Genomic DNA, 22863 nt, shown 5'->3' on the forward strand with positions numbered 1-22863 from the left:
CTGTCTTTGGAGGAAAGTTTAAAGTGGTGTCCCGTCAAGAAGTGAGGAGAAAGTAGGAAGAGGACGAAGAAGGATAGGAGTATTTTTTCTCTTCTTCATCCTTCCCTACTCCTCTGTGGGAGAATGGGGGCCGGAGCTCTGACTATCTGTGTGAGTACAAGACCTGATTAACAGTGGAAGTATTGAAAAAACTACTCAACATGAGCACGTCTTCAACACGTTTGTGATCTAAGAATTGTGTGTGTGTGTATGTGTGTGTGTGTAAGAGAGAGAGAGAAAAGAGACACACACACACATACACTGTATACTTTTGAAGAGACAGGAAATCTCAGAGGGTGTGTTAGGACATCTGTCTGTATTTTTCCTTGAACTAAAACTTTAGACTGGCAGCAACTAAAGTGGTTTTACTTCCAACTCCTCCACATTATCTTGAACACTTTTCCACAGAACATTCTTGCCCCACTGTCCTCTACTGTTCTTCACGCACGCATAGCTTCCCTTTGAGTCAGCCAAAAGAGAAGGAGTTTTATTAAGACAGAACACATGCAGCTTTATACCAACCCTACATTCTCTCTCCCTGTCTAAGAATCATTCACGGCCTGGATTATTACAGTGAAAATGTGGCCGGCAACATAAAGAAACTAAGTTTCCACTAAATGTTTCACTGCAGGCTGGAAAAGTTGAGCTTACTGGATGACAACATTGGGCTTAATTTAAACTGGTTTATTTTGATTTAAATCCTTCCTTGTGGCACATGGGAGTGTCAGAGTCAAACAGTTGTCTCATGCTGCCGGTGAATGTTTGGCTGCCAGTTGTTCAAATGACCACCCACATGGAGAGAGTGTGTGTGTGTGTGTGTGTGTGTGTGTGTGTGTGTGTGTGTGTGTGTGTGTGTGTGTGTGTGTGTGCGTGCATGTGTGCGTGTGTGTGTGTGAGCGCGTGTGTGCGTGTGTGTGTGTGTGTGTGAGTGCGAGTGAGTGATAGAGAGAGAGAGCGAGAGAGAGAGAGAGAGAGAGAGAGAGAGAGAGAGAGAGAGGGAAGGCCAGGGAGAGAGGTTCGGAGAGGGGGTGTTCTTAAGGAGGAGGCACATGCTGGGTCTTGTTCTTCCCTCTGCAAAGAGAATTAAAGAAACAGAGCTACTGCCACAAGTGGCGCAGCATTGAACACATTTAAACAACTAAGTACGGCAACAACAAAACATGCCAGAAATAATTCTAGAAGGAGACTAAACAAACCAATACAAAACAAGACATAGAAAATGTCTTGTCTGTTTCCATTTTAGTTTAGTTAATTTAAACTTTTTTGTAATCATGATAAATGAAAAACATTACCAACAGCCTCTGCATCACTTATCTGCACTTAGATGAATTGTATGCTTTTATTGTTCAACCTCACTTGAATTGGACATTCACTTTGGATAAAAGTGAATGCTAAATGGAAACATGTGAAGTTGTAAATTAGTAAAAGCAAACAATTGCAATTCCCAGCTGTGTCAGAAAAGTGCCATACCGAGGTGTTTGTGAGCGTGTCAGCAGTTGTGTGAGAATGTTGTCAAGGTGGGGGGAAGGGAGCAGGGATGAAGATTTATAGGTGGACCACAATAGACTTCCTGGTTAACAATAGAACCGGCCCATCACACATTAGCCTGTGTTGTCCTTTCAAGAAAACCAGTGTTGATTGGTGGTGTGTGTTTGTGCGTGTGTGTTTGTGTTTATGTGTTAGAGAGAGAGCGAGGGAGATATAGAGAGCATACTGTGAGAATGCATGCGTGGATGTTTGCACTTGTGTGTGCCTCTGTGTGGTGTGTGCATGTCAGGCTGCATGCATGCAACTGTTGGTTTGTGTGTTTGTGTGTGTGTGTGTGTGTGTGTGTGTGTGTGTGTGTGTGTGTGTGTGTGTGTATGTGTGTGTGTGTTTGCATGTGTGTGTAAGGCCAGATTTTGGAGTGTAATGCTGTGTGCGGTCTGTCACTAGCAGGCCTAGCTCAGACAGGCTTATCCAGGGACATGAGACGTCTGTCAGGCTACAGTCATCATCAGACTCGGACACTCCACCACAAGCACCGCCCACTGACCTATTGGACTACTTTTGTTGTAGTTTTGTAATTATGTTTGTATGCTTTGATTGTTCTTTCCATAAAAGCGTCTGCTAAACTTTATACGAATGTTTATACAATTAATGACCTGTACTACAGCCTATAAATATTCAATAGCTAACTATACGCTGACTCACAATCATCTCCTGAACTATCATGACCTCTGACCTCTCTGGCTGTCATCCAACTCTTCGTCGCCATGACTCCCAGTGTACTGAGGATACAAAGTGCATGCCTTTAGTATTCATATCTTCACCCACCAGCGTAGTAGGGGGTTGCTACTACATCTTACTGTTAATGTGGATGGTGTGAAATCCTGGAAGGAGCAGGGTTAGGGTTAGATGTGTTGAAGATCTCCTGCCCTTTATCTTCTCTATCAGTACCATCTGTTCGTAACTTCCAATGATACGACCAGAGCAGCTCCGCGCATCAGTCTGCCTTATGTTTGTTATGCATGTTTACTCATAGCATCATAAAACAAGCATGTGGATAGAGCTACACACGTGAACATTGGCCACTTGATGAAAACACAGAATGCTGCGATGAGAACTGAAAATGTGTAGGCTACATGTAGGTCCATGCAAACACAGTTGAGTGACGTGAAAATAACAAAACAATCCTAAAAATGAAATATTAAAAAAATGTTGAACAATGATGAATCAAATAATGAAACAATTTTTTGTATGTACATACATAGAAATAATAAACAAAGTGATAAATAAACCTGGCAACTCACAAGCTGAGAAATCCAAAAACTAAATGTAACCTAAAAGTAAATAAAAACATAATTAGGGACCGAGCAGGGAACCTGCAAGGAACCTCTTGTAATTCTTGGTGTTTTTATTAGGGTCCGGGCAGCTAAGCTGCCGGGAACCTATTGTATTCCTAGGAATTCTTTCTTCTTCTTCTTCTTCTTCTTCTTCTTCTTCTTCTTCTTCCAAGGAAGTCATACTTCCCATGGGTGAAAACTCACCAAACTTTGCACAAAGGTCCAGTCCCATGCCAGATTCACTCAACTCCAAGGACATGTGCCCCCCCCTCCTAGGGGGGGCACAATAAGCGTTTAAATTTAAAAACTTAAAAAATTCCTACCAAACCAACGGTAGATGCTACAGTGTTGAAATTTCACCACAATGTAGCCTCAATACTGCTGAAACTTTTGTCCATTCCTTTTGTCTCATTACAAATTATGAAGTCCATCACTCTGTTTTTTTCAATAACTGTAAAACTTTTAAAATGTATCTCCTCCCACAATTTTTGCTCAATTGTCACCAAACTTGGTACAGAGCATCTCCAGACCGTCCTCAACAAAACTTGTTTCTCGGATTTTTGATTAAGCAAAAATTGATCCTACAGTGCATGAAAACGTATGACTGTAAACAGTACTGTAAACGTATACCATCAAATTCTTGATAAATACATTTTCAATCTTCCTGAAAAAAATTGAGAATATTCTGGAGTCATGGTTGATGAAGTTTGGCAAATATCAGAATTTTATCTCAAAAACTGAATTTTTGAGAACATTTTGAATTCTGCTCTCATGGGAACAACTGCAGCCAATGTGAGAGTGGAATTTTTAAACATCATATTTTCTCTTATGAAGCAAAACACTTATCATTAAAAACAAATCACCAACATTTCCATGCTGTCAAGATGCAATTTATGTATTATCAGATTTTTGTTTAGATGACAGAATTTCTGAAATTTTGACCATTTTTTAAATTTGCCTTTACAACAGCTGTCACTCAATTTGTGAAGCCACTGTTGAAATGGCACTTGCCAATTAGCTCAGTGCGATAGACAATGGTCTTTGGTTCCAGAGGTTGTGGGTTCAATCCTCAACTGGTGCAAATTGAACATTCGAAGGTCAACTGTCCTGTCTTCCTATTCTCCTGTTTGTTGCTCAGAATTTGCCAAAATTAGCCCGGACCCGACCCATTGCTGCGCAGCAGCTATAATTATTATTTATATTCCGCCACATTTGCTTACACAGCCTACCCCGATCGCTCGCTTTTTACGAAAATTACTACATGCGTAGAGGTTGACCCAAGATTAACACACAGCAAATATTACACTGATTGACCCAAAGGTGGCGCTATACCAACTGCCCAAAAATGCAAACTTTGCACAAGCATAACTCGCAACCGGTTTGACCTACACTCATGAAACTTTGCTCACACATGCATATCCACATGCTCAACAAATATGCCTCAAGAACCTATGACTTCCGGGTGGTAGGATTTTCCGCCATTTTGAATTTTATTAAAAACAGTAAATTGCCTAACGATCCCAGGTTTTTCGACTTTGACAAAAATCCTTTAGCCCATATCATCTATGGACCATTACCTTCAATCTGACCAAAGGTTTAGTCTGTACATTCAAGTTTAAAGCTCCCATGAGCCATTGAGTTCTAAAACGGGCGTGGTTTAAACCACGAAAATAGTTAATTGCTCATATCAACAGCCAAAAACCTCTGTGTGATATATAGCAATTAGTGGTCTCAATGTAGCAATCCTCTTAAAAGGATAACCCTCCTCCTTAAATTGGGTGTAAGGAATAGTCCACGCCCACCCACTGCAATATAGGAAGTGGTTGTTCCATATTCTTATTTATATGGTTGTAATACAACAGTGGTAAAATATAGATTGAATAATGAAAATGAATAACCATGTCTGCAGGTCCATGGTTGATGCGTTTGTGTTAAAATAATCTCCTCCGCCACTACGATCCTTTTAAACACCAGTTCAGTACTCTTTTAAAGGATCATCTCTTAGTAAGGAGGATCATTTTAATATGATCATAGTCATAATCACCCTTGGTGTTATCTACTGCCGTCAGTGAGAGAAATATTGACTCAAGGGTGACTTTGTTTACACACAAGAATGTGTGCATTTGTATATGATAAGGACAGATTACAAAAACAACACTTTAGTGTCGTTTATGCGTGTGTGTTTGTGTGTATGTGCATGTGTGTGTGAATGCGTCCATGTGTGTGTCTGTGGGTGTGTGTGTGTGTGTGTGTGTGTGTGTGTGTGCGTGTGTGTGTGCAGCCATGGGTGCAACAGGTGGCACAGCTTGCTTATTTGCAACTTGGATAAGGTATCAGTGCCTGCCTAGCAGCTGTGACACACATACACACACACACACACACACACACACACACACACACACACACACACACCCACGCACGCACACACACACACGCGCAGGCACACACAACACACACATGACACAAATATTTTACAGGTCTGCCACGGGGCGTTCTTCATAGTGCCTCACCATATGTTTCTGTTTGACAACAGCAAAGCCCTGACAAACACACACTGAGACCTTGGCTACGCATGCTCTCCTTCTCCTCTGTGTTATATCACTCTTCTATGGGCTGCAGCCTTATCACAGAAACAAACAGCAAGGCTCTTTCAAGTTATTATAAATGTTATTGTGCATTGTACCATAGATACCGAATTGTAGGTTATCTACTCATGAGGTTAACCTGAGTTAGGGAGTGTGCATTCATATATATGGTATATACTCACTCTTTGTATGTGTATACTTGTGTGCGTGTGCGTGCGTGTGCTCGCATGTGTGTGTGTGTGCGTGCGTGTGTGTGAAAGAAAGAAAGAAAGAGCACACACATATATGTGCAGGTACAGTCCCTTCCTCTTCCTGCAGTTCAAAGTGTTGCATGGTAACCAGACAATTGTCGTAGCAACTACCACAAAGAGAGGCCCTCCCCTCTCCTTCTCTAGACTCTCTCTCTCTTTGTATTGCTTAGTTCCCAACCCAGTCTGGTGCTACCGGCTCCTAACACATATGACATGACACACACACGATGACAGAAGTGTTTCTAGACCCAGACCTGTCTGGGGTCCTATAACAAACAAGAGGGGGCCCACTTATCTGGATCCTAATGTGTCTCTTCTGGCACTGGTATAGTGCTAACCTGCATGCCAGCCTCCACCTCCAGCACCTCCACCTCCTCCATGCCCACAGTGGCCAGGGTGACGGAGCTAGGGTGCCAGCTGGGTCTGAAGGAGCTGTTCTCTACCTCTCTCCCTCTCCTCCCTAACCCCAGCACCACAAGGCCGCCGTGCAGGTCAAGGAGGACATGAAGAAGATGGTGCAGCTCCCCATGCTCAGGCCCTGGACCATCACCGGCACCACCTCCACCTCCAACACTGCCACAGCCACAGCCATCGCCACTGCGGAGGCCCAGGGTAGCAGGCAGTTCGGAGTGCCCCTGTCGGAGCTGTGCGCACTGGGCTTGGTGGTGGAAGAGGACGGGGTGCCCAAAGTGGTGCACAGGATGGTGGAGCATCTACGCCAGCATGGTAATAACTGGTGGGTGGTGGGGGACATGCACATAAATAGATTGCCTTTATTCCACACAAAAAAACGGAGATGGTATTAAATACAATTGTATTAAATACAAAAAAGAGATTCTACACATATATATATATATATATATATATATATATATATATATATATATATATATATATATATATATATATATAAATTTTTACATCTGCCCTCTAATTTGAGACTTGTAACAGAAACAAAGTATATACTCAGTTTAGATCTCAGATGTTAAGATCCAAGGTTAATTGCAGACATTATCTATGTCATGGTGTAGACAGGTATCAAAGTTAAGCAGTTAGCCATCAGTTGACAAACAGAATATTTTGTTCTTCTAAACAAAATATTCCAAATTGCTGTTTAGCAGCTCCCGTAGCTGAAAATGTGTCCAACCCAGCCCAAGTACATACAAACTGCCCTAGTTGGGTAGCTTTCTAATAGTGCCTACAAACAAACTAATCAAGTTTTAATTCTGTGTTTACACACGCATGCTCACAGACTTCGCAGTAGGAAAGAAGATAGCAATTCAGAATTTTCCAATGTACAATTTAGTCAGGGTTGGGTCAAGGCTAGAGTAATGTAATGTATTGGAAATTTAAAAGTAAGTCTTGTATATTATGTAGTGTCACTTACTTACACTCATCAGTCATTCAATTTGTTTCAATTAACCTTTTTTTTTGTTGGGATTTGCTGAAATATAAAATATATACTTGCTATGTGTCATCACAGTGACGGAAACTTGCTGTTTCCGTCACTGTGATGAGTCAGTCGATACAAATTAAGTCCTTTTCAATAGGGCTTATCATGTGTTTTGCAAAGGTCAAAGGCAGTGACTTCTAGCATTCTGAACTGAGGAATGAGTCTAGAAACCAAGTAGAAAGGTTTTTTCTGCTGTCATATTTTATAGTTAGTATGTTTACTGTCAAACTCCCAAAAAGCATATTCAAACCGCTGAATAAAAGCAAGCGCTGAATCAGATAATGCTTTTCAACGACCTATAGTCTGCCCGTCCCATCTCTCACAATAAGTCCCGTTTATGGGCCAGGCCTAGTTTCTCTTTCTGTCTGAGGTTCTAGAATATTCTCTGGATCTTTTGGTCCACTAGGTGTCACTGCAGAACTATACAAGTAGCATGATTTGTACGTTTGAGGAAACTAGGGCGAGTCTGTTAATCTGGCTGTATAAAATACCGTCCACAGCAGGGGAGTGTAGTTCCACATGTTGGTATGTTGTGGCCCTCACGTTGATCAAAGTTCGTTTTCTTGTCATAAATTTGTTCAAGTAAAATGTCCAAAATATATACCAAAAATATAGCACAGCATAAAAGTCAAAATATAGCATTGTTGTATCCACAATGGTGGTGTTTTTTAACGTGTCTGCATCACTTCGTCCAATGCTATATTTATTTATAATTTCAGTGAATATTTTGAATATAGCAGGGTCATTTAACGGTAAACAGTATCAAGTCGTGGCGACCACGCATTCCCTCGATAGATTGCCCTATTCATTCAAAGCCTTATCTCATTGTTTAACGGCTATAAACTCACAAATATGGCACCTCTTCTAAATTGTCTTCGTATCAGCATGCCTTTGGTTTCACAAATATCCACGTTTGTCATGGATGAGCAATGTCAATAAGTCTGCATTCAATCAAAAAATGTAACGGCTCACAGACTGCTTGACAGAAACCGTTCATACATCGCAATATTTGTGAAACAAAAGGCATGCCGATACACAGGCTGTAGATGTAAAAGTAGGTCAATGTTGTCAAGTAACGTGACATGACCCCATCTCTGTCTTTACACCACGTTTAAAATACCTTGCAGTAAGCACATTTGCCTTGTAACCTCATTAGTTATGTCATGGCAGCAAGATGTGTTTGTGTGAAAGTCCAACTTCTGTTCTGTCAATAAATCAACCTCGCAGCAGTTTGATTTACTGCGTTGTCATTTTTATAGCCACATTCAAAGGTTCCCAACCGTACAGTCTTTTGTCCCAACTTAATTAATAACCAACTAATAACCAGTTTACATGCATCATCAATACTTATTCTAATCCACTTATTTTAAGGTATTCAAATGTTATTTTCCTATGAAGAGATGTTTGACCAATTGAATACGACCCAGACTTATCCTCTTCTTTGTGTGTTGTGCTGTAGCCCTCCATCAGGAGGGCCTGTTCAGAGTGAATGGGAACGTGCGGGCCGTAGAGTCCCTGAGGCATCGCCTCCAGAGTGGAGAGGAGGTGGACCTGCTGGCCGAAGGGGACGTCTGCACCGTGGCCAGCCTGCTCAAACAGTACCTCCGGGATCTCCCAGAGGGACTGGTTCATTCAGCTGTACAAAATGCTCTGATAAAGCAGTACCAAGGTGAGAGTCAATGGAAAACCAGGACATGGCTCCACCACCCTATGTTTTAATCCCTGTTTGTCATAACCTTTTGCCACATCTCTGTTTTCAAATCCTTTGTTGGTTTAATTTGTTCATATTCTAGCCAATCATTGTCAGCATTCATTCCATTCCATAACTGCACATTCAAAGGTCCCCTTTTTTCCACATTTGAAACCACAGGGTATAACACCGGTGCACTGCATTACACTACACTAATTAGGCTGTTTGTTTTTTTTTCCAGAAATGGCGATTTACGGTCATGTTCGAGTAGACTTTAGACTTGTGGCCCACGTCCCAGTAAAATGAGCAGTACCACAAAACATTATCATTGCATGAATAAAATAAGTGAGATGATAAACATTCCTCTATTTATATTCTTAATCAATACAATGGTCTCAGGATCAGCTTTTAGTCTTGTTTAGTCCGGCTTCTCAGTCCAATGCTGCTACCACCAATAGGGCTTGTACATCGTGACGTCACATCGCAATGACAAGCATTTCAGAAGTATAGGAGCATACTTAATGGTATAGGAGTATAGGAGTATGTACATGGTAGTGATAATGTTTTGGTCTGTTTAGTAGTGAATCGTGAAAATAAATACATTTGTTTGTCATTATGGGATATCATTGTTGGGTTTAAAACTGCAACAGTGTTTCTCATGCGAGATGTAGCCTAGGATTCGGTATGTTTACGTTTATTTAGGATTTTACATTGCAGCAACTCTCTTGAGTACTCAAAATGGGTGAGTATCGCCAACCAAAAATCCCATGAGGCATTCTGATGAACAAGCTCTATAGGTTGCAACCCACAGTTTGAAAACCTGCAGCTGAAAACCTCTAGGCTGCCTGAACAAAACTTAACCAATAATTACTGTTACATGCTTCCAACTGCCTGTGTGGGTTACTACCATGGTAACAGTCTTCAATTGTACCTCGTGTGAGGTTATTTTGTTAACCTCCTGGTGAGTGTGCCAGGTATCTGGGTCACGATGTGAATATCTTATGAGAACGGCTATCTTTAGATAAGAACTGTGTCGTCACAGCAGGAAAACACCACGTTGAAGCTTGACCACCACTGGCTCACTCATTTCAGTGTGTGTGTGTGTGTGTGTGTGTGTGTGTGTGTGTGTGTGTGTGTGTGTGTGTGTGTGTGTGTGTGTGTGAGTGTCTGTGTGTGTGTGTGTGTGTGTGTGAGTGTCTGTGTGTGTGTGTGTGTGTGTGTGAGTGTCTGTGTGTGTGTGAGTGGGTGTGTTTGAGTGTATCATTTAGAAACCGTGTTGTGTAGCTCACTCTCTGGATCTAGAAGGTTAACTTTCTATCTCTCGATCCGACTCCAAAATTTCTCTGGAAAATCCTCAGCCTGGGAGCTGCGTCAGGATTTTGGCTCCCATGGCTGCCTGGCCATTAGCAATTCCATAAATCATGGAGTGGACCACACCATCTCTCAAAAATGTATCTGAGGGCTCCCCGCCAGGTGACACATTAACCAAGATGTCGGTTTGGCTGGAGACCTTCCCTGGCGTCTAGGTCAGAATGGTTTAGTATTCTCTGGTTAGAATCAGGTATCCCCTGGTCACAGTCTTTCATCAGAACCACAGATGAATGGAGGACGGAGTGGTACATAGACGCTGTCAATTTATGGGCGCAGGAGGATCTAGTAGGTTTGACTGTAGTAGGTTGATCTGTACGTGAAAGGTTCTGTGTTAGATCCCCAAATATCTGCAAACAGTAAGCATTCTTGAATATTTCGGGACTGCGGGTAGAAGGCTAGGTTAGGTTTCGTCTGGATATCCCAGTGATAAAATACATGTAAGGGCGCTATCGTCTGAGAATGCTTCAAGGTAAACACTTCAGTTGAGGTATTGGCAGCCATCAGAATGGCCAAATGTGGGCTGACCGAATTATCATTTATTCGTTTTGGACATTTAAACATTATTAGAATAGTCCGGGAGCACTTTGACAGCTGCCGTCAGTATGAGGATACGTGAGCCATTAACCCCCCTGGGCATTTGGCGTTAATCGTATTAGAAAGGTTTTAATAATTGAATAATTAATTGATTTATTTCAATGTTCAAACAATTCCAAAAGACACAAAAAACCACAAGCTACTAATAAAAACATGTTGGTTATTTAGTAAACATGAATAGAACAGGTAGCAAGGTTTTTCCTTTTATGGCGTTGCGTCGTCAGCGCCTGTGTGATTGATCACCAGGTAAACAGCACTAGTGCTGCAGTGAAATTTATTCAAAACCTTGCACAATGTTCAAATCCCCTATTTGCTTTGTGATCATTGTAGTAATTGTGTAGATCATTTTGTGTTGAAAGTAGGCCTACCCTCATACTTTGGCAACCATGTGTGCTCGGAAACTTTAGGCTGCAATGAAGCTCTGCCTTAATCAGGTCAAACTCGGATTGACTCCGCCTGCCATGTTTACAGGCATTGAAAGATTTGCACTGTGAATAAATTGATGTATTCTTTATTTAGCCAGGAAGATCCCATTTAGATAAAAGATCTCTTCTTCCAGGCAGTCCTGGTCAAGAAATATAAATCATACAATCAATTGTGTGTGTGTGTGTGTGTGTGTGTGTGTGTGGATTTGATCCCCTCTCCCTTGATGTGCTTGACATAGCTAACCTAGGCCACTGTGCCACAGGGAAACATAATGTACGACTTTCTTTCTGCTGGCTGGCGTTTTGCTGCCACAGTGAGATATTGTTTCTCATTGGCAGGTAGCTATGACTTTCCAATGTCCACAAAGCATTTTTTTGTGTTTTCTTTTAAGTGATCACAAGGTTAAGGCGCAACTGACCGTAACTTGACCCAGAGGTTAAAGAACGGAGTGTTATTTTCCGGTAGAAAACCCAGGAAATCATTTATCAACCATATCCTTGCTTGGTCCGATTCATTACTCAATATACAAGGATGCCTACACAGGGATGGTCCAAATTATACTCCTAACAATCCAAGTAACAATTCCAGAGCAATTCCACCAAACATTGGAATATATAACCCTGAAGCACGGATACACTCACACAAATGGAACATTTGGATAAAAAGCAAAAGCAATAACTCAGCCTCCCTCATGTCACCACACACACACACACACACACACACACACACACACACACACACACACACACACACACACACACACACACACACATACATACACACATGCACACACAAATGCACGTGCGTGCTCTCTCACACACACACACACACACACACACACACACACACACACACACAGACTCTTACACAGCGCTTGCATCAGTCTGGATAACCAGTGGTCACCCTTCTATCCAGCCCTGACCTATTTATAAATGCCAGTACTAAAGTCAGCTCTGTTTTCCGGCTCTGGAAGTTTAGCGTAATGCTCATCAAAACATGCTACGATGAGAGATGTCTTTAATACCACTCGGACAGGTGGATGGGCCTATCACAGAACATGGATGCCTGTCTGGAAATCCTTGATAAATATAGGACATTAGGCTTTAATACACAATCCTTTTGGACTGCCTAGCTTGTGAACTGTGCCAAGGAAAGACACTTTTATACCACTGGGTGATTATCAACGGGGTCAGGTTGCGTTATTATTGTCATGGGTTTACATAAGTATTTGGTTTGGTGGATTTAACCGGGACATTTATAGTTGTTGTTATACTCATAAGTTTGTCCAGTCATGGCTGCCAAGAGCTTCAATAGTTTTGTTGCTGGTGGATCGCCCCTTGTTTGGCTTTTGATTGTTCTCAGCCTCACCTGGGAGTGGCTTCAGATCAAAGTATTAAATTACTATGTTTAAATGTAACGTCAATGTTATCATTACTTTTGTTAGGATCCATCCTTTGAAGTCATGCATTTTCCATGGATCTTCTTGTGTGGTGATTCAGTGAAGGGTGCAGACAGTACGGTCATAGATGTGAGTGAAGGAACCACACGGTGGGCCTAAAGATACTAGGGTCATGGATGTGGGTGACCTGTGTGTGTTTTTGTGTTTCAGAGTGTGGCGAAGAAGGCTCGTGCGGGGACCTGAAGGCGGTGCTGGGGCGGATGCCGGACGTCCACCACCGCCTGCTGAGCTACCTCTGCCGCTTCCTGACCGAGGTGGAGCGGCACCAAGCGCACAACCGCATGACCGCCCTCAACCTGGCCACGGTGTTCGGACCCAGCGTCTTCCAGTCAGTCCTACCCACCTCCCACCTTCTGCTCCGCCGTGCTTCACTTGTACCGTACTACACTTAGCTTTTTGTCTCTACTCAGCTTTACTATACTTTATTACACTATACCTTATCCTACTGTAATCAGTTTCTATTCAACGCACTGCGACACTTTATTCTACATATTATTAGCCTTTGCTTTTATACAGTTTCCACTCTACTACTCCTACAACTTCAACTACTACCTCTACTTGATACTGCTTCTATACTTCCCTGTCCCTGCAATCTTTCATGAACCTGATAAATGCACCAAACTGACATTGTGCCAACAGGTGGCGCTACTATTGATTAAGAGAGGACAGAAGACTTCCCTACATGACTCAAATACTGTGCTCATGATGTCACTGGCTGTGTTTCACAAATTATTCTCTTTAATAACGCAGATATATTTACCTGGTCGATGGAAAAACCATCATCACATCATAATGTGAGCTGTCATGGTGCAGCCAATAGACCCTGGTACACAACACATTTATAGCTTCCTGTAATACATTATTTATTACCCAGTCTGAATTAATCTGCAGTAAAAATGGAAACTTATCAATGATCTCCATTTTTATTGTTTTTGCGTGCACACTCCCACGGTGTGTGTGACGGCTCCAACAGTGTGTATGAATCACACCAAAGCGGTCGATGAGGGCCGAAGGCCTCCATTGAATGGATACAGTTTCCATTTGCTTACTCCGTCTTCAGAATAATAACCATTCTAGATGGAGGCGGTAGGCCTCTGTAGCAAGATCCCCTCACCCCTACCTGTTCCATCACGGCGTGTATCTGAGTTCACTGTAAGTCGGTCAGTATTCTCATAGTGTAGCATTTAGAGACCAGTTTTTTGGGGCCAAAGCTCACCCTATAGCACCCCCCCCCCCCCCCCCATTGCACTCCTTTGAGAAAACAATTTAACATTTTTAGACCAATGCAATAAAAAATTAGACCACATTTTGAGAAAAGTCAAATACAAATATGATTCGATTTTGAGCGCATTGACATGCCATTGAGACCACATATATTGGGAAAAGTAAAATACATATGAGATACAATTTTGAGAGCATCAACAACCAATTGAGACCCCATTTCGAGACCGTTTGACGGGATACAACTCTCCCTGTATTGCACCTTCTGTCTGCACCTTTCGCTGGTCTCCTTCGTTATAATCCCAGTGATCCCAGTGAGCCGGACCGGGTGAATGAACCGCCCCATGCAGCTCAGGTTTCCGTCGATGGGTTAGGAAGAAGCCATATCAGATGGCAACTCCATCCCTGTACACCGTGTTCCTGTAAGTCAAGTCGAGCACGCACCTGCATATATATTTATGTTTACAGTTTGGATCCGTGTTCCCATCTACGTTTGACACAGCGTGTCTGCCGGGGTGTCGACGGCTATCAGGGGATCACCCTTGCCGATGCCAGATGGTGGCTGGATCGCATTCTGTGTCATTTTCCGCTCACAATTCATCAGAGCGGTGCCTTTATCAATGCGTTAAAAAGGAAAAGGTTTTCTGTGAAACATGACAATATAAAAACAAAGCAAAAAACAGAGAAACTTGGGACATTGTTTTTAATCAGGTGGTTATTGATAGGGGAAGCTCTTATTCTCCTATCTTCATTTATCTTATATTACTTGTTTTCTCGTCTCTAGTGTGTCTCCCGGGTTTGAGGCCATTAAGGAGCAAAACATCTGTAATAAAATCATGGCCAAGCTCATCCAAAACTCCAGCAACATCTTCGACAGCAGCCACGATGGAGACAAAGATGGCCTCACTGGGGAACTACCGACCCTCATCATTGTCAAGGTACACATACCATCTTGTAGTCCAAGTCCATTTTATTTGTAAAGCCCTTAATCGCGGTCACAGTCTCAAAGGGCTTTAATGTCAATATATTTCTGACACTAGCCCTTGCCCCCCAAAGGGCACACATAAGGGCGTACAAAGTAATTTGTACACAATGCATACTCATGTATCTGTACAATAATCCATTTAAGATAATACAAGATACAATTATTTATTTTTATATTTGTTTATACTATGCTAACTCATATACGCAACGTAAATAAAAACTGCACATTCCCAAGACACCATTTCAAAATGGCCGGCAGACATGTTGCCGTGCATGGAACATGTCAACATGGCACACAGCATGTCAGTGGCATGCCTCTGACGGTCAGTGATGCATATACACAGAAGTCCTGGAAACCCCCATCACCAGCACCGCCCCCAGGGGAAGTGGCCTCCTTCTCTTTACCTAACCCCCTGACAGGGGCCACTGGGTGGTCGTCGCCATGCCCCCCACCCCCCCCCCCCTTTTTACTGACAGCATGGGGTCCCAGCAGGGGCAAGGAGGAAGAGGATCTGGTTCTGTTTTTTTTTTTGATTTTGTTGCCCATGGATACCAGGGGGCGAGTGGGTGAAGGTGACAGTGATCACATGACTTGTCTGATGATGAGATCATGATGAAACGCCTGAAAAGTTCTGAAGCAAGCAAAAATATAAATGAAATACTTCATTCCCCAGTCATGTTATGTTATTGTTTGATTATTTTACTGCTTCAAAAAAGTCAAAATGATTAATATTTGTTAACAAGATTCCTAAATTATCCATTTGTATTTTAAAGAGGGTCATTTTTATGTTTCTTGTCATTATTGTTTATCATATCGTTATCATTTGTCATTCAATCATTGAACATTTTAAAATACCTGTTAATGTAAGTGGAAAAAGTGGAAAAGTGGAAAAGTGGAAAAGGTCTATGAGAGTAAATTGCATGATTGCATTTGTCTCCTACTGCGCTGTATCGGCTGGGCATTGAGCTGCGCTGTCATCTTGCTCAGGGTCACCTGAGATACTGCTGACCAATGGGAATACCTTCATTCTCACGGCCCTTTAGATCATCTTACACACGCGCACACACAGACACGAGCGCGCACCACACACAGAGAGGTATCAACGTAATAGCGTGTGTACAGTACAGACAAATGCATGTGGCGTGAGGCCTGCATGACACCAGCCTTGGTGTTCCCATAGCGTCGCATGGCCTGCTCGGCCTATGCAGCAGCAACAGCTGTGTGTGTGTGTATGTTTGTGTGTGTGAGAGGTGTTTATGTGTGAATATGTGTTTACCCCCAGTCGGGGAACACTTTGAGAACACACGCCAGAGTTTTAACCAACTAAATCTATTTTGGTCGCTGTTGTCGGGGCGACCAATACTCTTCGTCTTCTAGTTAGTGATGTCGCTGACACTTACCAAGCTTTGAGTGAGTGATTACAGTGACAGGTCATTCAGGAGCAGGTACTAGGTGTCTTATATATAAGGCTGCATAAATTAGTGGGGTGAGTGAGTGATTGAGTATATGTGTATATATAATGAGTATACTTCTCTGACTCCGTAATCCGTAATCCAACTCCGTAACTACGGAGACCCCTCGAGCATTCGCAGTTCTCCGTCGGGATGTCGGATACGCAATGCAATTCGCCGCCCGATCGATCTTATATGTTGAGTACTAACCATGTAAATAGTGTTATAAATAAACTTTCAAAGCTTTTCAAATCCTTAATGTGCAAAGTAAACAATGTACAAAGTAAATAAGGTGTAAAGTCAAACCGGGAAAAAGGGATTCCGGAAATGATTTTGTTAGAGGACCAATCACAGCCATTGCGTCTCCGTCTGTCTCCGTTGCATCAACGGATAGTTAAGAAATATTGGATGCGCATGTAGAGCTACGGAGAGGGTCTCAGACAGGCTCTCCGTCGACAGAGTGGGCTCTCCATGTCTACGTACAACACTTTACGGAAGAGTATAAACCAGCCTTAACCTGTCTTCCTAGTCGAGGAATCCTGAATCCCAAGTTCATATATACTGTACCTTCCAGAGAGTTACAGCTTCCTCTGAGTACAGGACATGCACACAATATTTGAAAGTTGGAAAACTTTCTTCTTTATCTCTTTCTCTTCCGTCTTCCCCTACAGGAAGTTCCCCTGATGGATGTGGACAGCAAACGTTCCGCTGCGACACCAAGTCCCAGGACTCCAAAGACACCGGTTCATGTCAAGAAAAAGGTGTGTGTGTGTGTGTGTGTGTCTGTGTTGATTGGAGTTTACATCTGTGTGAATGTGTCTTTTCAGCTGATTCATTTCCCAAACATCTGTGGAAGAAAGGTTTGACAATTAAAAGCTACTCTTCTAGCAAAATCTGATTTAAAGAAAATGACTTAATAGTTATTTAATGTTGGGGCCAAAATTTGGTTGCCCATATTCATGGACCTCCGTGTGTATAGTTTTTCTATGCCGTTCAACGGTACCAGTTATTGCCTCTTCCATGTCCAGAAACGAGTTGTCTACGCCAATCCCTGGATGACTCATGATTTCTCCAGAAAGTTCCTTTTGAATATTGAACTCTGTGACCTTGTTGGTCGTCGCAAGTGTGATTTGGACAATCAGTTTTCCCTAACACTGCAGGTTCATGTAAGTGCTGACACGTGACAAGTGTGTCTGTACATACTCTGTAGTAGGGAGCCACTGTGTTGTGTACATATGACATACGATACGCTTGTTACCCTGTTCTAAGAATTTCGCAAGGGGTTTACTAGCACACTTAATAAATGTTGTCAGCCTTGCTGATTCTAACAAGCCGCGAGTTTAATTCTAATCAGAACAAAATATCCACTGCGATATCGCTTGGAAATTCCTGGAAAATAAACAACAAATAGATACCAAAAAAGGGCATATCTGCCCTTTTTTGGTATCTCTCTCTATGATTTTCTCTGTTTCTTTCTCTTTCCCTTCTCTCCTTACTCTTTCTCTATATGCACTTTCTGTCCTTCTCTAGCTCTATCCCTCTCCCTCTCCCTCTCCATCTTCCCCTCTCTCTCTCTCTCTCTCTCTCTCTCTCTCTTTGGTGTGGCAGAGTCTAGAGGTGTCCCTGAGCAAGATACCTCACCCTAACTGCTCTGGGCAGGGAGGTGTGGCGTCCCCTGTCTGTATAAGCTATAGAAGCAATCATGATGGTAACCCACCATTACTCCCGAGGAGACTCGACTTACTTTCATTTCCTCTCTCTCTCTCTCTCTCTCTCTCTCTCTCTCTCTCTCTCTCTCTCTCTCTCTCTCTCTCTCTCTCTCTCTCTCTCTCTCTCTCTCTCTCTCTCTCTCTCTCGCTTTCTCTCTCTCATTAAGATTTTAAGATTACACAATTCAGGAAACACAGGAAATTCAACAATATTTTGTATAGTCTACATTCTGATGCACAGCTTTTATTTACAATACACATTCGGGAACCGTTGCCAAGGTTTGTGCACTGTGGTTGCTTTTAATGTTGACTTAGACTTGCATCTCACCGTAAGGCATTACCTCAACCACCATCTATGTGTCCAGATTTCCTATATTTTTAACACAGATTATGTGGCGTCATTAAGCTGTCACGGTACTTTATTTGATAAAGTAAATCTCCTGGAGCAGCAGGAAGCAGTGAGGGTTTTGTCAAGAGAGGAAGATATCTCCTGAAGAAAACAGCAATCCACATTTTAAATCCGCAGCCCAACTGGGTGGAAGCAGCCTATTGGCCGATGCATTGGAGCACTGTTGTCATTGCCGGCATCTAAAAATAGTTACATTAAATTCTGGTAAGTTTATGGATAGAAATGTGTTCCCCTTCTGAGGCGGGCATCAATTCAAAATAAAAAAAGATTGGCTTATCATATTGTTTTTTTTAAGTGTATGGTCCTTTATAGTTGTTAGTATCCATAAAAAGAATACAGATAACGACACAAGCATTGCAATGTAGAGTGAGCTGAGATAAATCAGACCAGTCAGATATCAGTTGCATTAGCTTGGTGCTGTGAAAAACAGCCCCATAAAGGATGTTTTGATTTAGCCATTCCTCTCCTCCCAGCCACTTGATAAAACAACATGGAAGGAACTTTGTGAAAAAAACACCTGTCATTGTTACTCAGACCGGCCAGGAAAACCTGACCTTTAATTCAGCTACTTAATCTCATAATATATATCACCTCTGTCAATATTAACCTTTACTGTTGCCATGTCCACAGAGATACTAGACAGGGAAATTCAACATTCAACCTTATAAGAGAAACACCATATCCAATCACCAACACAGTCCTCTCCGGGATATGCACAGTGTGGCTGGCCCGGATCCAACCAGACACAAGCGTTTAACCAGTTGTCGGGCTGTGAAGTCCACATGTTATGATCAGGTTGCGTGAATGTTAAACTGTGTTGTGATTGTTCCCTGCAGATGTTCACTATCTGGGGTATCAGATTAGGGCTTGATGGTTAATATATTAGGAAGGTGACATGGTTAAAAGTCCAGTGTGTAGAATTCAGTAGCAACAAGCAGTGAGGTTGTAGATTGCAACCAACTGAATACCCCCACTCCCCCAACCCCAACCCATCCTCACCCCTCCCATTCTGACAAATACAGTGGCCTGTACTGGCCTGTATTGTGTAACGTGCCAGTAGGTATTTCTGTTTGGCACTGAAGGAGAATCGTGCCAAGGTTGTTTTTCGACGGCTCTTGCCTGCGAATGACGCAGACACCAACATCAACCACTGGCCAGACTGAGCTCCATACATCCATACACACCATTTACATTTACTTTTAGGGCATTTAGCAGACGCTTTTATCCAAAGCGACTAACAATAAGTACATTTGTCAGATGATGATGACACCATGATTTAATACTGTCCAAGAAGCATAATGTAGTCACTCATGTAGTCGGTGAAGATGGGCCTGTACTTCTTTGCTTAAATATCCTAGTTTCACTTTTTATCCAAGTGTAAAATAGTGTAACGAATGGAAGTCGCGGATGAGGAGATTATGATTTACATTTTACATTTACATTTAGGGCATTTAGCAGACGCTTTTATCAAAAGTGACTTACAATTTGTACATTTGTCAGAAAGTGGGTCTGTATTCTTTAATACATCCCTGTTTTGGTTTTTCAGGTTGTTTAACTGTTCAATAACTAAAAGTAGGCTATCACTCTTGTATATGTTGGTATCAAAATAAAACTGTTATTATGTTATCAAAGACGTCCTCTTCACTTATCGCACTGCAAGTAAACACTTGCTTGTAGACTCATCAATAAAATCATAAAACAAAGTGATAATGACAGGTCTATGAATGTCGTTTACCACTATGAAGGACTGTGTGTTGAGAAATGTAAATAGGCTATGAAGAACCTCCACCATGTCCTTCAACATGTATAATGACCATGGTGACTATGACAAAGATACCCGATTGTGATTGGTTAAACAGAGTTATTCGCTAGAATAATCTAGAATAATAATAGAATAATAATTTGTGATAGCTAGAGCTATCACAAATCGAACGTGGCGCGGTCAAAATGAATATGGCTTTTTCGCATATTTATACCTACCTTACACAATACAGACCAGTACAGGCCACCGTAGTGGTTTTACAGGGACGGGTGAGGGGGGGCATTCAGTTGGTTGCAATCTTTAACCTTTAACCATTTTGCATTCCGAATGTATGAAGTATCAACCACCAAGCCCTGATCTGATATCCCAGATAGTTGACACCCGCCAAGGAACCATCACAACACAGTTGTCTACAGTCTACAGCTCACTCAAACCAGTAACCACATGTGGGCTCCCATCATCGGGTAAAAACACTTGGGTCTGCTTGATTCCGGACCAAATGCTTTATTATTGGGTTATTAATGGTTATAGTATTTCTCAGTTGCGCCTCTCTGATAAGGATACATGTTGCATTTCCCTGTCTCGTATCTCTGTTAGTGGTGTTAGTCATACCCCCCCCCCACACACACACACACACACACACACACACACACACACACACATACACACCCACACATACACACACACACACACATATATAATGCAATCAATTAATAAGTGACCAATGGGCTGAATTATAGGCCAGGCATTTTGCCAGTGCAACATGGCGGCCTCCATGGAAGAGGAGTCACATCCTATGTACTTATAAAAATGGCCTATTCAAAGGTAACATAAATGGAATAATTCTTATTGCACTTACGCTAATTGAAAAATAATAACATAACATTATATTCCATGTCTAACAACGCTGTTCCACTAGATGCCACTAAACTCCAAACAGTACACCTTTAATATGCCATGAAGAAGTGAAATAACGGATGCAGCTGAATGTGTGAGGGAGGAAACCCCAAACTCTTTTAAGCCAGCGCCCAGCAGAGATTGAACCATAGCCTCTGGGTTCCAATTTGACTAAATAAGACCTAATAGTTGGAGCCAATTTAACATTAATGTCCAAATTAACTGAGAGTTAGTCTTCAATCAGTGATTGGGATGGATGTGACATGTGATTTGTTGACTGCCAACTCTGTGGTCTTGTTGGTCCAGTGTAGTGATATCAACAAACGCAAAGTGCTGGTTCAATAATATCACGTAGCTATGTTTTGAACAGCTGGAGACAGGCCAAGTAGCCACTCCTGCTGCATGGCCGGGGGCCAGCCCCAGACCCACAATTTGGGAAACGCTGAGTTAAATGACTGAATTCTACTAATTGAGGACATTCAAGGCAAACTGCAACATCACAGTATGTTCTTCCTGTGCTTGTTGTGGCCACCCCATTGAATGCAATTCCCTTGATGACAAATTTAGTCAAATCAATTGCCCATCTCCACAGGGGCAATCAATAATAAGGCTGGAGAACCTTTTAGAGTGAATGTGCTGCTTAAAACTGGTTCATTAAGTGAATTATCACATCGATTTTAACCAGGGATCCATTTGTTTTAAACCGGTAATGGGGATTTAAAAATGTTAACTTTCCCCATCTCTTTGTCCATTAAAATGAGGCTAAAGCCTTGTTTATTTTCCTAATATCTGTATTTTTTGTGCCCTTATCAATAGTACCATTAGGGCCAGTGACATAGCTGGCCATTTAGAAGCTTTGCACCGGGTTACCGCTTGCTAACATAGGTGGATGCCTGACACTGCTCTCAATACATTGTGCCTTCACTCTTCGCACTCCCTCGCATCCATCTTAAAATGCAGGAGGATGCTTTGCATAGCGTAGCTAACATCAGGCTGAGGTTCTACTCCTACACCAAAGTGGATGGGGTTCTGCATTTAAAACCTCTTCGGGTCCTCAAGGTAAGACAGAAATAACCTTTATTTAGTGTGACGCGACTACATTGCATTTTCTGTTACGTTATCTAATAGGAAAGAACCCCCTGTCATTAGGGTTTGCCCTAGGATGCATGCCTACAGGTACACTGCAATATTGGGTCACGAACCCAGTACTTTTTGGATGGAAGTCAGACAACCTGGGCAACTACGCTTCCCTAGAGAAATCTCCAATCTGTGTGAATCAAACCCTTGGATATGGCCCAAAGGTCCAGAGCTCCTCATGAGTCCATCAAATGTTAAGGACAGATTTCTTTCTCCCCAACAGGTGAAGAAGGGAACGGGTGACGAGGTCTCAGTGACCACGCCACAACCCAGCTTCTCTGCCGAGCTGCCCCACATGAGGCGGCTGGTCCCACAGCCCGGGGGCCACAACCTGCTGGAGCCCATGGAGATGACCCAACATCCACCCTCACCTCCCTCCAATACCAGCCCCTCCTCCAGCATGGATCTCCCTGACTGGTGAGTGAGCCTGCTTAATGTCGATTCTTTGTCAATATGTATGTTCTTTGAAATACACTCAAATGTTGAGATGGCAGGTGTACCAGGATGGTAAAGGGAGTACGGTGACATCCCCGTTGCTGTTGCTTTGCTTTTTTGAGTTTGGATTTATTATTTTATAAGGTTCATAGTCTCCTGACTTA

At 42.4% G+C, this 22863-nt stretch overlaps 1 protein-coding gene across 1 annotated transcript in view; it reads left to right on the plus strand.

The window, feature by feature from the left end:
• Positions 1 to 123: 123 nt before the first annotated feature.
• LOC311341034 (protein FAM13A-like) overlaps positions 124 to 22863 on the plus strand; it is a gene marked incomplete at both ends in the record, with an annotated part of 43101 nt that continues 20361 nt past the window's right edge. The window contains 7 exons of the mRNA XM_084465954.1: positions 124 to 150; positions 6171 to 6426; positions 8613 to 8822; positions 12844 to 13021; positions 14699 to 14852; positions 17022 to 17111; positions 22488 to 22681. Of these exons, the coding sequence (XP_084322080.1) occupies positions 124 to 150; positions 6171 to 6426; positions 8613 to 8822; positions 12844 to 13021; positions 14699 to 14852; positions 17022 to 17111; positions 22488 to 22681 (1109 nt within the window). The remainder of the gene's footprint in view (positions 151 to 6170; positions 6427 to 8612; positions 8823 to 12843; positions 13022 to 14698; positions 14853 to 17021; positions 17112 to 22487; positions 22682 to 22863) is intronic.

This window comes from Micromesistius poutassou, assembly GCF_964030765.1.
Source record: "Micromesistius poutassou genome assembly, chromosome: 3".
NCBI classification, from domain to species: domain Eukaryota; kingdom Metazoa; phylum Chordata; class Actinopteri; order Gadiformes; family Gadidae; genus Micromesistius; species Micromesistius poutassou.